Below are 17,921 nucleotides of genomic sequence, written 5' to 3' on the forward strand. Positions count from 1 at the left end.
TATAAATGTATAGGTATGTATATATTATAAATGTATATATTAAATGTTTATAAATAGCAAGTCTAATTTCTTGCTATAAAGGAAAAAAGGGATTCTTTTAGGAAATCTTGTTTTTTGGTTCAAGTTACTGCTGTAGGTGCAATTTATGGTGCAAGTTACTGCTGTGTCGCAAAGCCGGGGTTTCACAGGGAACATAAATCTTCAGAAATCAGCATTTTGTCATAAAAGGGAAGAAATTGATCCCTAGACAATCTCAGAGAAGAACGTTAGAATCAAGGTCATTGCAATAACTGAGAAGAGATTCTAATACACTAGGTTTTCCAAAATAAAATTCGCTGTACGGGGCACTAAAAGAGATAGTAACTTACATAGAGAACCGATTCTCTATTCTTTTTACAGCCTCTCCACATAATTTGGGGGTGGGGCTAGAGGTGTTTCATCACCATATTAGTACGTATTACACCTTATTAGTACATCACCGTATTAGTACATCACCATCACCATACCTATCTCTTAGGTTTCTAATTAAATTTGTACGATTGGTTATAAAAAAATTGACGTTAAGATATCTAACATTGCTGCTTAAAAAAATCTGAGACTGAGGATACAGAACCTCCTCGCCGCGTGTGTGCCTTCTGACTACAATACTGGCTACCCTGTAATTAATGAGCTGATTTGTTGGCGATGAATGACAAGGTTAGGAAAGATGGCTGCTTCAGCAGTTTGGTAACCGAACACATGGTTTGTGTAAAGGGCATGCTTATTTTTCTCAAGGAATATTAAATTTTGTCCCAATATTGTAGGCTGGACGTTTCCGTGGCTGGTGCCGCGTGCCTACGGAGACTGCTCAACGAAATGCACGTATTCAACTTTTTGATGATATTCTTATGCCACCTGCAATGCGTGAAATGAAGGTATTGTTATATTTATCCCATGATTTTTTTTTATATTTTATACATTTTGATACATTGTATAATTTATATAATTGTATATTTATATTAAATTTAATATTAGTTAAACAATAATTATATTAAATATATAACTATTATATAGTAAGTATAAAAGCACGTTCTTATGCCACCTTCTTCGACGACGTTCTTATGCCACCTGCAATGCTTGAAATGAAGGTATTTTATTTATTTAATGATTTTTTTTATATTTTATACATTTTGATACACTATATAATTTATATAATTATATGTTCAATATTTTTATATTAAATTTAATATTATTATTAATATTGAGTATTGTGACGATAGTCACTATACTAATATACTATACGATATACTATACTGATATATTATACGATTGTCACTAAAAAAAACATAATTGTCCTAGAAAAATGAGGCACATCCCTTAATAATTTAGCTGTATTTTTGTTGAAGTTTTTTAAAATTAGCAACTTCATTTGTTTGGAAAGAGCACTGTCTCCCATCGGCCGCATCATAGAATGAATGAATGTTGAAGTTTCATCGTAAATTCTTCATCATTAGGTAAAAGTGCACCCTTTCACATTTTGCCCTCCCCTTCCCCCTACATTTTTATCAACTGATGCCATTGCATATTGAATCTTGTTCAGGACAAAACAATCTCTTTTATTAGTGTATGTGTAGAAGATGTTCATAACATGTCAACTTGCTTCAACAAATTACTTGTAATGATTGTAGAATTCTATCTTAGTTTCATTTTTTTGTTACGTCACAACCAGTTAAGATTTTTTCTTCTTATCAGTGTCAGAATTGTTTAACTCCAAAGGGTTTGTGATAATAATGGGTACATGGGTATATCATGTATACACCTAAATTTTGTATATCCATGAAAAGCTAAAGGTTTGAGAAAAGCAAAAAAAGGACGTTTATTTACCGAATAAAAACTAAGATTCCATTGGACCATTGGTCCCAATATTGGGACGTTTGGTACAATTTCTAAAATTACAGTGCGCAAGCGCACTGGTCAAAATAGCGAGTCCGGTTATTTACATTGTTAAAATGACCTTGAAACGTGTTGCAACATTCCCCATCCTGAAGTAATAGACCATATTTCATTCCAACTCACAATTTAAATCAAATAACATTAGTTATCGTTAGACAGAATTCAATTTTTAATTGGGATAAAAATGTCTGTTTAGTTATTGCAACAACCAATATTACACTGGAAAGGCGATAAAAGGGCTCATTTCTTCTTCAGACCTGGATAGGTCGGATTCACTAGATCAGACTGCTTTGCGGAGGAAGCTGATACCTTAATCCAAGGACATGTCCAGGATTTTTATTCAGGGGGGGGGGTATCTTATCCAAAAGTTCAGAAAATGAATCAAAATCTTTTATGCATTTTGTTATGGTTTTATGAGTTAGGAAAAAAAATTTGAAGGGAATAGCTCAAACATGGTATTTTCTCCCTTCCTGGATACGGCCTTGCCTATATCAATTTCGTGATAGAAGCTTAGATCTCAGTTTACTACCAGTTATAAAGAAAAGATTAAAGGAAGCTATTTGACATATTGTTTAGTAAAATAGGTCTTTGTGGGTCACAAGCTCCCCAGTATATGGTGAATAATGCTTTTTGATTCCCAATGTAATATTTTTCCTCTGATCAACCTTAATCATCATAAACTTATAGCTTGTGGAAGGCGCTGATTCCGACTCTGCTGAACTTTCGGGTCTTTTCAACGAAATGGACAAGAATGTTGCCGACTTTCAGAAATTCTTTGACGAAATGATTGATATCGACATGGACGACGAAGAGGCCGTTAAAATTGAAGTGCCCAAATTTGGAGCCAATCGTCAAGGAAGATTTATTCATGACTTCCGTTTTGTGAGTAATTTATTACCATTTTTTGTATTTTCAAATTATAATAATTTATTTTTTAATCTTTTTTTAACCTGTCACTTTGACAAAAGTTAAAGAGGAAATGACGGAATACGGTTAGAACGAAATAAATGGTAATGGTGGACAGAACATACTTCACTAAGACTTGAACAATTCTTTTTATGAATGGGTAATTTGAGTCGGCGCCAGTTCTTTGCAAAACCGACGATTTTTCGACATTATCTTTCATAAACGTCGTATGTCCTTTACTTCCACAGTAGGCACATTTAATTAGATCTTTGCACTTTTGTCGCGGTGGAACCTATGTATCATATCTGTGTAGTTGTGACTCTGGGGAGCTTACGGCTAAACAAATTATGACGTAACATGGGAATTTCAGATGTCAGGTGAGGCGGAAAACGCGTGGTGCTGCTTCAAGTAGAAGAAGTAGAAGAAGTATATGTCCCAGATTTTGGCACTGTAAAGGGGTGTAAATATATTTCGAAACTTTGAAACAATCATAGCCGGTTTTTACCCCCTAAACAATTTTATTGTCAAACGCCTCACGCCGGTATGCCGATCAGTAGCAGTTCTTGTCTATACGCAACTAAAAAAATATATTAATGAAACTCGAATTAACATAAACAGAGTCAAACTAAAACCTGGACATTTGAAATTTTTACTTTCTGAAAAAAAAAAAAATCAAATTCAATTTTAAAAAACTTTAAATTCAACTACAAATAAAAAGAATAATGAACTATAACAAAAGATCCAAAATTTTTGGCGATCTCGAGATGAGATCGCCATCTCTAAGGAAATCTTAGAGATGGCGATCTCTAAGGAAATCTCTACAGCTTAACTGCTATAGTAACCTCTTCTCAAAGAGATGCAATCAGTAACTGTATTATTGACATTTTTTTTCATCTATACATTTTGGAGCATCTTTGGCTTCGTCGATGTGAATTGATTCTTTTAGTTATTAAATAAAAAAAAACAAGTTTTTTAAACTGAAAGTAAGGAGCGACATTAAAACTTAAAACGAACAGAAATTATTCCGTATATGAAGGGGGCTGTCCCCTCCTCAACGCCTCGCTCTTTACGCTAAAGTTTTTTTATTGTTTAGAAAAATAGAGTTGTGAGAAAGTCAAACTTTAGCGTAAAGAGCGAGGCGTTGAGGAGGGGACAGCCCCTTCATATACGGAATAATTTCTGTTCGTTTTAAGTTTTAATGTCGCTCCTTACTTTCAGTTTAAAAAACTTGTTTTTTTTTATTTAATTTTTGAACGTTTTTGAATTAATGCAGGTTTTGATTTTGGCTCACCGTACATGAATAATTAAAACAAATTTTGCATATTATATTTGGTTAAATGGCTTTCTCGAAACTTGTTTGATTTTATTTAAGAACGTTTTTATTAGTAATAAATTTACGTAACTTAGAATTAACTTACGTATCGAACTTCTATATTAATAAAATTTTAAAGCGTATATTAAGGGGTTCGCCCTCTAGTTAATACCCTTCTCTATAAACTATAGTTCAAATTTTTTTCCCAGTTCTTTAAAAATTACCTCTTAATCACAATCAGTTGATCAGTTGAAAAACTTGTTTTTTTTTATTAAATTCCTGATCTTTTTCTTTAATAATGCTGGGAAATCCGGCGCCCCCTTCATAGCAATGTCCCTTCCCCCCTGACAACTTCCTTCATGGCAAGATCCTTCCCTATAGCGCCCGACCCTCTCCTTCCCCCACCTACCAGAAAAAATCTCCTCTGAAAAAGTCTGTATACTTCCCAATAACCAATACTATATGTTAACATTGAGTAGCCTAAAGTTCATAACTTTCAGCCCTCCCCCTGGGGACTTTGGGGGATCAAGTCATTCTAAAAGACATTTTTATCATATTTTCGACCATGCTGAACAAAATGGCTATCTCAAAATTTTGATCGGGTGACTTTGGGAAAAAAATGAGCGTGGGAGGGGGCCTAGTTGCCCTCCTTTTTTTTGGTAAATTAAAAAAGGAAATATAAATTTTAATATCGTGTCGAATGAGCCCACCCACGTTTTTATCGGACCACTGGGTTTATACGAACACCCCTGGGAAAAAACAAAACAAAAAAAAACAAAAAATAAACATGCATCCGTGATCTTTCTCAAGGCAAAAAATGGAAAATTCCCCTTTTTTTCAGATAGGAGCTTGAAACCTCTACAGTAGGGTTCTATGATACGCTGAATATGATGGTGTGATTTTCATTAAGGTTCTATAACTTTTAGGGGGTCTTTACCCCTTTTTTCGAAAATCAGTCAAATTTTCTCAGGCGCGTAACCTTTGGTGGGTAAGCTTAAACTTGATGAAAGTTATATATTTGAAATCAGAATTAAAATCTGATTCTTTTGATGTATCTATTGGTATCAAAATCCCTTTTTTAGAGTTTCGGTTACCATTGAGCCGGGTCGCTCCTTACTTACAGTTCGTTACCACGAACTGTTTGATATTCGCGAGCTGGCTAACGAAGCTAGCTATCTGTTGAAATTTGCGTCTATGATATCCTGGCAAGCCGATGTTTGTGAGAAGACAAGAATCGGCTAGACTTGAAAGGCAAATCCTCGGTGCTAGTGGACAGTGTTTCTGGCTAGTGATTTCTTGCACCAAATTCAAATTATTATTTTCGCGCCTTAAGAGGATACAGTACTCTAATTGTTGGTAAGCTTGTTGTTCAAAGCGGGTAGTAGTACAGGGTATCTCCAAAAGTGGCCAAATTGTTCAAATGATATTTCCCATTGAGTCTATTGTTAGCGTTCTCGTTCAACTAACAATTGTCGTACGAAAGTTGTGAAGTTGTACCTTTTGTACAACTGTTCCTCTTCCATGCTTTACACTACAAACTTCACTCTTTATTATCTCCCCTCAAATTCCAATTGTTTTCGATACTTTATTCTGATCACAAATATTAAATGTTTTTTTTTTATGTGGGTTTTCTTTTTTTTTTTTATATATTTAATTTTTCATTTTTAGAAGATCAAGGTACTCGAGTTCAAAATTTTTTTTTTTTTCAAAATTTCTAAAGATGTTTCTTTGACTGCAATAGTTATTGCGACTATAATAATGATTTTTAGTTAGGGTAATCAAAAGCAGAAAAATTTATAGCTCAGTATAAGTATCACAGCTGAAAAGGTCCAAACAGAAATTTTATCAAAAACATAAAAATTGTAAAATTTGTGTGGCCTGTGTCCCCCTAGATTGTGAAAAATACTTTTTTGAATATTTTCCTTAAAAAATGCCTTTTCCCAGCACATTCGAGAACATCCAGCCTCTCGTTTGATTACCAATAACACATGGCATTGCCAAATAAAACAAGTTTGGCATCATATAATTCTCCATCGGTAAAATACGACCTACCAATGTCAAGTTTTTTCCGTATAGCACTAGACACTGCGATTAGACAGCTTGGTGGGGCGTGGCACCTTTCGGTGCCACACCGAATTTCGGGTTAAGTCTGTATATCCAGTCCGGATTTCCAGAAACGCCAAAAGTACACCTACTCTACATAATTAGAGCAGTTACCTCTATAAAGTGGTGCTGGATTTATTATTTTTGGCGTTTATTATTTTTTAATCTTTAGGTTCTAGAAATCTATGACTGCGAGCCATATCTTCTTCTTCCTCTACTTGCTTGCTTCAACAAGAAGTGGATTGCCAAATAAAATAACTTCTGCATCATATCATCCTTCATTGGTAAAACGCTGCCTGACCATGTCAACCTTTCTTCATAGCACTAGACACTGCGATCAAACAGTTTCGTGGGGTACGGCACCCAACTTCGGTGCACTTTCATTGGTTTTCCAGATTTCCAGCCCGGATTTCCTGAAACGCCAAAAGTAGACCTACTCTACAGAATTAGAGCAATTGCCTCTATAAAGTGACGATGGAGTTCATCGTCACTTTTGGAAGTTTTTTGGAAGTTTCAAACTTCCATTCATTTTTGGAAGTTTCTAGAAATTTATGGCTCCAAGCCATGAATTCAAGATTAAATTAAATAGAATTAAATGTATGGTCCCAAGCTATAATCCCAGGCATAAAAAGGCTTAATTTCAGCTGCAAAATGAGAATAAAACAGAAACTTTAAAATAATCAAACAGCTGTAATATATAGCTGTATTTTGGTAATAATACCTGTATTTTAGAATGAAACAGCTACAAAACAGAAATTTTGAAGACCTCTATATGTTCCAGCATTGAAAAACAGTATTGAATACACTAATGGTTTCGATGTACTATACAGATTTCATCACCGTTCATTTCGAGATGTCAAAGACGTGTTACTGTTGCACCATTTGTGCTGTTGCATCAGTAGTTGACAGCAAAGAGATTCTGCAGATTAAAATCCAAAGCAAACTGCGTTTTCACAGTTCATTGTAATTCTAAATAAGTCTATAAACAGGGGTGGTTCTGGCCTCTTGAGCCCGATGCAAATTCTTCATTAGCGCTGTCTCCTAAAATATTTAGGCCAAATTTTAACAAAACTTCCATTTATTAAAAAGATTTCCATTTACTAACAAAACTTTTCTTTGTTAAGTCTGACTTTTTATACTCTATATGGAAAAAGATGTGGGAAAAATGGAAATTTTAGATTCAATTTGCTTATGATGACTGCCAACTGTGCCCTCTAATTTATTTTAATAAGAATAAAATTTCAACAATTGCAAAATCATTGTAAATGCTAGACTATTTACTTGAAACTAATAAACAAGTGAAAATGAAGCATAAATTAGCCCATGCGTTTAGCTTTTTGGTGAAATTTTGGCTAAACATAGTCATCGCCTAATGTCACATAAACAGCGAATAGAAATATAAATTAATTTGTGTAAATTTACGATTCTTGGAGTACTTGTAAAATAGTTAAGTTTTGTCAACTTTATTAACGAAAAGCTTTACGTCATCCCTTATGTCTGATTGCTCGGTTGTACCAGGGTTGTACCCTGGTTTAAAATTTTCTACCCTAGGACCTGAGAATGGAGTTAACACCTTGTTAGTTTAAGTCAAATTAAAAAAAAATACTGCTTATATTGATCTTCATCTGTGATATTTATTATATAGTTAAGTAGAGATTATTATTGTTATTATTATCAATTGTTGATTTGTGGGTATAACTTAAATTAGGTTCTGGGAGTTAAATAACTGAGGTCGAATGGGCCCCATGCGCATGAAGGATGGACTCCTTTGACTTTTTTTGTTCTATTGCAAGTATATTTTTCTTCTATGGTTTCTTAACTTTCAGAACTATACTGCAATTGTTGATGTCACTGGGGAACGGTGCTTTGTCGCTCCACTGGATTTCAACCTTGTTTTGGCACCGACCAGTTTTCTTGACCTTCTTATGATGACAGTGTCGGGTATGTTTTTTTTTTTTTTTTTTTTGCTAGTGCCAGTTAGCTGATTGACATGCAAATACAATATTTAGCCTATATTTAATGGTATCATGTCTATTTGCTTATTCTAACAAAGTGTTAAACCTAGCTTTAATTGTTATACCCCAAAGAGTATTGGAACTTACAAGGATGGGAACTGGCGCTAGTGTCATCGATAAAATTCAAGGCCACATTGCGTTTGGCTTTACTTGGTATTTTTTTTTCATTGCAATAATAAAATTGATTAATGTAACATGTATAGTTTTTAAAACTATTATAGTAATATATATATATATATATATAAGTATAGTAATAGTAATAAGTGTCGTATATCAGTTCTTGACAGAAAAAGATTACAAAGTTTGAAAAAATCCCAAGTGTAATGCTTGATGGCGTTGAAGGTTTTTTTTGCCGACTCTAGCCAAAGAGAACAGGAAACTTATAAGTAGGGCTGTATTTACGGGGGGGGGGAGGGGGGCTACACGATTAAACCCCCCCCCCCCCAAAAAAAAAGAAGGTTTTATCCGACTTGTAAAAAAGTAATAAAATGTATATAAACAAATTTTTTATGCGTTTTGTAAAAAATAAATACTGTAAAACCTCCCGAACAAAAATCCTGGATATGACCTTGCTTATAAAAGTTGCATCTTTGGCAATTTAAGTAGGGAAGATAGAGATTTAAGTAGGGAATAAGATAGGAAGAGAACAGGAAACTTATAAGCAGGGCTGTATCTATGGGGGGGGGGGGTCTATCCGATTTGACCCCCCTTCCTCCCCGAAAGTTTTATCCGATTTGAAAAAAAGTAATAAAATGCATATAAACAAATTTTTGATGCGTTCTGTAAAAAATAAATACTGTAAAACCTCCTGAACAAAAATACCCCTCCTCCCCCCCCGAACAAAATCCTGGGTATGTCCTTGTTTTGAGAAGTTGGGTCTTGGGTGATTTAAGTAGGGAATTGCCCAAGTTAAGTAGGGATTAAAAACTACTTTGCTATGTAAGGTGTAGAGTCTGGTGATTTAAATTAGAAAAGAAAGTTGAATATCTGTTACCATGGATTTACAATGCAATAGAATTAAAGCAGGAATTTCCCTGTAAGTGATAATTTTTCAACAATTTTTACTTTCAAGAATTATTTTCTGTCAAAATCCGGTCTGTACAAAATAAGGTTAGGATAGCCTGGAAAATTTTTTTCAGGTTAAGTAGGCTAATTGGCTTTAAGCTTGTTGGCCTACTGGGTCGTGAATTCTGCTTTCTTTACCCTCCCCTGCGTTTTAGAGTATCTGAAAGGAGAAGTATGCAGTAGTTTTAGGTCAAACATAGACACGAAACTCTTAAATAGTGTCAGTGATCTTTCCTTTCGACACTATTGCCTGCTTCCACTCTTATAAGTTTCCGAAATGCTAACTCTCTGGAAACGAAGTGTTGGTTTATGAAGCTTGAGATGGCGTGTGTATAAAGTCAGATATAGATGGTGTTAAATATAGATGGAGATGTGGATAAAGTCATCAATATGAGCAAAACACCGCTGCCAGGTATATCCAAAATCTGATTTTACATCTTATGCATAATTATTAAACATTATTTACATCCACATCCATGTAAAATGTCTCGACAAAGGAAACCTGGGAATAAAAGATCGGATCTTCACTAGTATTGTTAGATGGCTGTTGGTCTCTGCCCCACCATAAGCCCCTTACATCATCCTTATCCTTAGAAGGGAAACCATTCTTGTGCAGCCTCATCGACTATTAGGGTAGATCTTTTGCAAGTTTGCTTTATATAAACCGTGACAGGGAACTGCGTTGCAATGGGACTTATAATCAATGATGTCTCTTGAGAAAATTACAGCTTAGTAAAAGCACAACATGGCGCATTGCAGGTGGATGCAGTGAAGGTATTAAAATTAGAATGGTCAGGGTGGTCAATGGTGCAATTATAATGGTCAGGGTGCAGGTAGTTTCTTTTCTGCAGTTGAATAAAAAATGGATAAAGTTGGAGGATAAGTCTTCAAAATGAAACTGGGACGCTAGAGACCATGGTAATGTGAAGTTCAATTATTGTTACTCTGAAACATGGGTCCTTTGAAAGTTTGTGGAAGGTATGCTAGATTTTCTCCAGAGGAATTGTCTAAAGATAGTTTTAGGTACTCTAACATAAGGCAATACAAAAAATTGAGAAATTTCTTGGCTAAAATTATGCAAATTATTAGAAAGGTGAAAATTAGTCAAATCGGGAAAATTAATTAGGGGAAAAAGTATAAGCTATACGAAAAAAATATTGCTCTTTCTCACTTTCTTAAAGCTCTAGTGAGAGACAGATGATTAGGTTACTTTTCACGGATGATAGGTTCCCAATTTGGCAATCCGTATCCATTCAAACAAAATGTAGGACGTCTTCAAATAGGATGAGAAATGGTCATTTGAAAGAATATAAAGAAATGAGGAACTTGGAGTAAAGAGGGAAGCTCTTATCAGACTGGAATTTAGAGGGAGTTTGCGTAGCTGTGTTTGCCTCTGGCGGATTAGTGCTTAGATCAGTTTTAGATAGTAGTAGATTCCTTCTTTGGTCGTGTGAAACGATATTTTTGTCTGTGTTTGTTTATTCTGCGATTAGATTTGTGCGTGGATGTCCATATTGTTGGCACATAGGTCTGCGCGTACTTACGTTATATTGATGAGTATGTTGTGTGCGTGTTTATGTTTATTCACGTATGGCACATTATTTTTGGGTACTATCCCATTATGCGGGCCTCTAAAAAGTCAAGTTTGGTTAATGCTAATGAAATAAATAAAATAGGATGAATATATAATAGTTTAGAAACAAATTTGGGCTATATATTTGCACATTAGGGGGTGGGGAGTGGGTGTGGGGGGTGGTGGTAAAACATTGCATATATTAAATACGTAACCTAACCTAACCTAGGTACTTCCCCCCCCCCCCCTAACCCAACACCACGAAAACCTCAGTATAATATCGTATACGCAATGAAAACCTCGCTATCATTGCCTGCTCTATAACAGTTAAGACGTCAAAAACGGGTTTTATCATTGCCTAGTCTATAGTGATTAACCCGAGAGACCCGCGTAATGGGATATTACATATTTTTGTGATTATACGTAGAATGTATATGTCTCATTTTTATGAATATATTATGTTTGGTATACTTTTGTAATGATCGTAAGGCTGGATGAAGTATATTTTAATAAATCGTGAAATAGTGACAGTATGCCGCTGTGCGTGTTATACCAAATACAAGCTACTGAAACGTGTTCCAATCTTTTCATTTAAAATTCTATTCTTAAAAATTCTTGAGTTTTTACTATGTTGGTTTGAAATGAAATTCAGGAGCCATCACTGTGTTTACTATACTGTAGTCGCCTGAACATGCTTCACATATTATTTTTCAAACATTTTAATTGTCTTTGGAATTCAGGGTGCCAGAATAAGTTTGAAAATTAATGTTATTAAGACTAAGTCGCTAAAGCTAGGGATAAGTGAAGATGAAAAGGGTCACGTTCAGTAACGAAAAAATTGATCAGGTGAACAGCTTCACTTGCATACCTTGGTAGTAGTACTAGTAAAGACGGTGGGTGCAGTGAAGATGTTAAAAGTAGAATAGCTAAGGTCCAGGATGTTTTTTCACAGTTGAAAAAAGTTTGGAAGAATAGGAAGATAAGTCTGCAAACCAAGATTATTTGGAAGCTACAGTGATGACACTGGTCAAATAGGGTTCCGAAGCATGTGTGCTCCGAAAAACGAATGAAGATTTGCTGGATGTTTTCTAGTCAAATTACCCACGGATTGTTCTGGGTACCCGGCTGACTGACCGTATTTCAAACAGTAGGTTGTACGAAAAGTGTGGTTCAATCCGCATTCTAGGGCTATAATGAAAGAAAATGTGCGATGATTAGGGCATGTTTTCTGGACGAAGGATGACAGCTTCCTAAAGACTGTCCTTGTCTGTCAACCGTCTAGGACTAAACAGTAAGCAGGTCGTCTTCGGTTGGGGTCGGAAGATGTTATAAGGAAAGATTTAAGGGAAATTGGAAGTTCCTGGGAGAGTGTAAAGGGGGACGATGAGTAGGTTGGGATAGAGGAGTGTGCGTAGCTGTATTGGCCTCTGGTGACTCAGTGCTGCGGTGTGTTGGCAGTAGTAGTAATTATTTTCTTTTGGTTAAAAGTCTTATTGTCAAAATTTTTATCAGGTTCATTTCTTTGGTGCGACGAAACTGAATGGCGAGAAAAAAAATTAAACACAGCCTTTAAGAATCAAGGGTAGGAAATTCCAAATCAGGTAGTCAGGTAAAATTAAAGACCCAAATCGCAAAGAGCGTAAAACAGCAAAAACGGTAATCTTTGGAAAATGTCTTTTTTTTTTTTTTTTTTTTTAGTGTACAATCGTGATTAGCAAGTGTAAATATTAAAATGTTTATAATCAAGATTTTATAATTCGCTTGTCAAATGAAGGTTATTTTCAATTTAACTATTTTCATTCAAAACTATTATTTGATATGTACCTGGAATTAGGTTAAATCAAAGCTTTGAATTAATTATTTTTGGAATAAATATTTATTCAAGGCGTACTGGAGTTTAGGGGCACCCTTGCCACCAGTGTTGCCGGAGGGAAAAAATAAATAAGTGAAACAAGTAGATGTTAAACCATGGGAATACCTTTGCATTTTTCACTAAAAGTTCCCTAGTCCTAACCTTTACTTAAATCTAATACAATGACCAAAATAAAGTGTTACCAAACAACAGGCCAATAGCTCTTACCAAGTCCTTAAAAAGTGTGAGATTGAAGACATATTTATTGAATTCATGTGCATTGACTATTTTTTGAATTTTGTTTAGAGTTCAGGTTCGTTTCGGCATCTAGCAGCCAGGGTCGTAAATAAGAAGGGGGCACCCACAGTCCAAGACACATTATAATAGTGTGGCCCAAGACTCCAAAGAAGGTAAATTACTAGGGAGACTTTAAAAACTGGACTTTTTTGTTTCAAGAAAATTCAAGCCAAAAAGTAGCGAAATGTGAAGTATCATAGCCCAAAAATCCGCCCCACGAGTTTTCAGTCCCTTGGCCCACAAACCTGAAAAAAAGTCTAATTGGCGGATAATATCCCAACCTGGCACCACACAGGCTAGGGATAATATTTTGACACAACAAATTATGTTCAGAATAGATAAAAGAAAACAGATATCTGAGCTACCCCTGAGCTGGGTTCTTTTCTTCACTTGCTCAACTCCTTGGATCCAAAACTAAAATTTACTCAGGAATCAGAGATAGAGAGGCGTCTTCCTTTCTTAGATGTTTTGGTGCACCGAAATGATTCATGTTTCGAGTTTAGTGTATATAGAAAACCCACACATAATGACCGTTACTTAAGTTATTCCTCCAATCATTCTCCTGCTGTGAAAAGAGGAGTTGTCACTTCTCTAGTTGATAGAGCATTGAAAGTTTGTTCAACACGTTTCTTGGATTTAGAACTCAACCACCTTAGAGAATGGTTATCCAATTAGTTTAATAAATTCTGTAATTGCAAAACGCATTAAAAGATTATCAGATAGTTCCACAGAAAACACAAATCAAAGGGAAAATTCAGTTTATCTTGGTCTCCCATACATTAAAGGGATTTCAGACCACATTTCAAAAAATCTAAGGAAAAATAACATTTACACTTATTATAGACCCAGAAAAACTATCAGGTCCCAAATTTATCAAGGAAAAGACCCTATCCCGATAGGTGAAAACTCCGGTGTCTACAGAATTCCTTGTTCGTGTGGTCTTTGGTATATTGGAAGAACTAATCAGCGACTAACAGATAGATTAACTCAGCATTCTAGCTCAATTAATAATACACTTAAAAAGCGGAAAAAACCGGAAAATTTTGACTATGCCCTTGCAGAGCACATTTTCGAAAAACCAGACCATACTATTTTGTTTAATCAAGCTAGTCTTATTTCGAATGATAAGGGTATTGTCCAGCACTACAGAGAAGCTGTTGAAATTTATAAATACCAACATTTAGGTCTAGCTTTAAACAGAGATTCCGGTGATTTAAGAATAAATGAGTCATATTTCGGTTTTCTCAAAAGAGAAGCCGATACTTTAGTGATCCCTGAAATGAACCTTGAACCACTTTCTCAGTCATCTAATCAAACACGTGAACAACCCCTTAGGTCTCAAAGGGTGTCTGCAAGAAATGCCTTAATTAAAATCCGAAATCAAATGACATAGTTTTCCAATTTATTTAATTGCTGGTTCGTTTTGTATTTCGAGTGAATGAATTGATTTCTTTCTTTTGTTCAGTTGTTCGCTAGTATCCGTCGATGGCAGATCATATTTTTTGGATTTTGTGCAAATCGCGGATATTGGCGAATAACTCGCTTTTATGGTTGTTAGGTATTTGGTTTTAATTCTTTTAATTTTTGGCTTTTATTGATACATCGTTTCGTTTCGCGCTGAAGAAGAGAGGCGTTTGTCCTATCGAAATATTCGCTTCGTTTTTTAAGTATCTTAATTTTGCCTATAAAAACCCCAATTTTGCTCGTTTTTCTTTATTTATGTGATGTCAAGCCAATGTGGTTTAAGAAATTATCTTTGAGAAATGCTTTGTCAAAAAAGGCGAATTTGGATATTTTCATGCCTTGTACCTAACTTCTACGTAACCACCTCACAATTCGTTGTTGTACAGATAGACATCAAGAGTGGCGGTTCTAGGCCTGAGTAAATGGACAGCTGCCCTCCCCCCAGTTTTTCTTATAACTGACATAAAACGCCTTATATATATATATATATATATATATATATATATATATATATATATATATATATATATATATATATATATATATATATATATATATATAAATATTTTACCCTCTTATTACGGTACCTTGCTCCCTCCCCTACGTTATGAGGCCTAATTCCGCTACTGGATACTACTAAGCTATTTGTCGTCTGTTGGCTTTTCTCAGCGGAACAATACGGAAAAATTAGTGTAATTAATGTAATTGGCAAAGTCAGTGTAATTAGTAATTAGGCAGAATTTTCAGACATAAAACTAATGGTGCAGCTTAACTCGATCCGCCTATAATCTAGGTATAGGTAGCCGACCTATATAGGCCGAGGTATACGCACCTATACTTCGGCCTCGATTATAGTACAGATAAGCGTAGTACTCGTGTTCTTACTGTTGAACATGCCATACCAGGTTTCCGCACCATTTATGCCAAACATGCTGCACTGAAGTATAATTGTGGTAAGCGTGTCCTTGCTAAACTATATAGTGCCCTAGCTCTACCTCACATGTCGAATATTTTACCACTTAAGGATTTGCTGTCTAAAGCGGAGTAGTTAAATGTTCGATCGGGGTTTTGTCGCTATCTAAAGTTTTTACTAAGATTCCCGCTGTATTACAGGAATAGTTTTATCTTGCAAAGATGTTGTGTTCCTCACTCTTTAGATGTAGTGGATTGAATAGAGGGCAATGCATTTAAGAGGAGTTTAAACCGTTTGTTTCATTTTCTATCATTTTATATTATTTACCAGTGCTGTTTGGATTAATTTTGTATGATCCATTTTCCTATATATCTATTTTTTCTTAGAAGTTGATTTCTCTTTATATATTTTGTTTCTTTACTTTGAATGTTGAATTTTCCTTTCTTTTTTGAATGTTGTAAGCGGGCAAAAATAAACATGTCTTATAACAACGGTGCCACTATCTGTCCATGCAAGCAACTCCCTCAAACTGAGTAGTTTTCTGAAATATGCCCAACCTTTAAGTGGGTATGTTTGTGATTGTGTTAAATATGCATTTAGACTGTTTTTGTGGTAAAAAGAAAAATATATTTTGCTAGAATAAACGGAATTTAGACTATTTTTATGGTAAAAAAAAACACACACACAGACACAAAAACAACAACATTTTGCTAAAATAAACGTAATGATTATCAAATTTGGTAAAAGAATGGTGAATGACAAAAGTGGTGTTCACAATCAATGTTCTGACTCGTCTTATTTTTCCCAGGGATGTCGTACACTGGGAGGGGTGGGGGGGCTTCTGTGCCTGCTTCTCTCCCAAATGAGTTCTCAAGTTTTCTTGAACCTATGGGTACTTCACATTCAAATTATCAATTTTGTCTCATTGTTGCCCCTCCTCCTAAAAAACATCCTATGTGCGTGCCACCCCTCCCCTCCAAATAATCTATAATTTTCTTGAAGTTTTGGGTACTTCATATTCAAATTATCAATTTTGTTTCATAGTTGCCCCTCCTTCTAAAAAACCTCCTGTGTGCGTGCCTCCCCTCCCCTCCAAAAAAATCTATAATTTTCTTGAAATTTCGGGTACTTCAAATTTTCAGTTTTGTTTTGTTGTTGCCCCTCCCCCAGAAAAATTGTCCAGCTTTTAAGTGCGTATTTTCTTGAAATTTCGGGTACTTCGTATTCAAATTATCAATTTTGTTTCATTGTTGCCCCTCCTCCTAAAATTCCTCCTGTGTGCGTGCCTCCCCTCCCCTCCAAAAAAATCTATAATTTTCTTGAAATTTCGGGTACTTCAAATTCAAATTTTCAGTTTTGTTTTGTTGTTGCCCCTCCCCCAGAAAAATTGTCCAGCTTTTAAGTGCGTATTTTCTTGAAATTTCGGGTACTTCGTATTCAAATTATCAATTTTGTTTCTTTTTTGCCCCTCCTCCTAAAATTCCTCCTGTGTGCGTGCCTCCCCTCCCCTCCAAAAAAATCTATAATTTTCTTGAAATTTCGGGTACTTCAAATTCAAATTTTCAATTTTGTTTTGTTGTTGCCCCTCCCCCAGAAAAATTGTCCACCTTTTAAGTGCGTATTTTCTTGAAATTTCGGATACTTCGTATTCAAATTATCAATTTTGTTTCATTGTTGCCCCTCCTTCTAAAAAACCTCCTGTGTGCGTGCCTCCCCTCCCCTCCAAAAAAATCTATAATTTTCTTGAAATTTCGGGTACTTCAAATTCAAATTTTCAATTTTGTTTTGTTGTTGCCCCTCCCCCAGAAAAATTGTCCACCTTTTAAGTGCGTATTTTCTTGAAATTTCGGATACTTCGTATTCAAATTATCAATTTTGTTTCATTGTTGCCCCTCCTTCTAAAAAACCTCGTGTGTGCGTGCCTCCCCTCCCCTCCAAAAAAATCTATAATTTTCTTGAAATTTCGGGTACTTCAAATTCAAATTTTCAATTTTGTTTTGTTGTTGCCCCTCCCCCAGAAAAATTGTCCAGCTTTTAAGTGCGAATTTTCTTGAAATTTCGGGTACTTCGTATTCAAATTATCAATTTTGTTTCGTTTTTGCCCCTCCTCCTAAAATTCCTCCTGTGTGCGTGCCTCCCTCCCCTCCAAAAAAATCTATAATTTTCTTGAAATTTCGGGGACTTTACATTCAAATTATCAATTTTCTTTCGTTGTTGCCCCTCCCCCAGAAAAATTGTCCAGCTTTTACGTGCGCATGTTCGTGAGTGTGTTATGTATGCATTTTAACTAATGCTGGTGTTGTAATTTTATATTGTATTATTAGGATATTACGACCGTGCTCTTGATGTTGTCAGAGAAACAACACGTGTAGTTATCCCCAAAATTGAGGAGACCGAGTATCTTGGACCACTCATCAATAACTATTGCGAGAATGTGCCAATTTACAAGCTGGAGCGTGTCACAAAACCAAGTGAGTCGTCTTTTTCTT

General features: G+C 35.3%; 1 protein-coding gene across 1 annotated transcript in view; it reads left to right on the forward strand.

Moving 5' to 3' along the window:
- The first annotated feature begins 807 nt into the window (after positions 1 to 807).
- LOC148941890 (integral membrane protein 2B) overlaps positions 808 to 17,921 on the forward strand; it is a 26,266-nt gene continuing 9,152 nt past the window's right edge. Inside the window, exons 1-4 of the mRNA XM_089103169.1 lie at positions 808 to 914; positions 2,620 to 2,814; positions 8,080 to 8,194; positions 17,757 to 17,903. Of these exons, the coding sequence (XP_088959295.1) occupies positions 888 to 914; positions 2,620 to 2,814; positions 8,080 to 8,194; positions 17,757 to 17,903 (484 nt within the window). The 5' untranslated portion in view covers positions 808 to 887. The remainder of the gene's footprint in view (positions 915 to 2,619; positions 2,815 to 8,079; positions 8,195 to 17,756; positions 17,904 to 17,921) is intronic.

This window comes from Artemia sp. Qi Xiang Cuo, chromosome 17, assembly GCF_049724085.1.
Source record: "Artemia sp. Qi Xiang Cuo chromosome 17, ASM4972408v1, whole genome shotgun sequence".
Lineage (NCBI taxonomy): Eukaryota > Metazoa > Arthropoda > Branchiopoda > Anostraca > Artemiidae > Artemia > Artemia sp. Qi Xiang Cuo.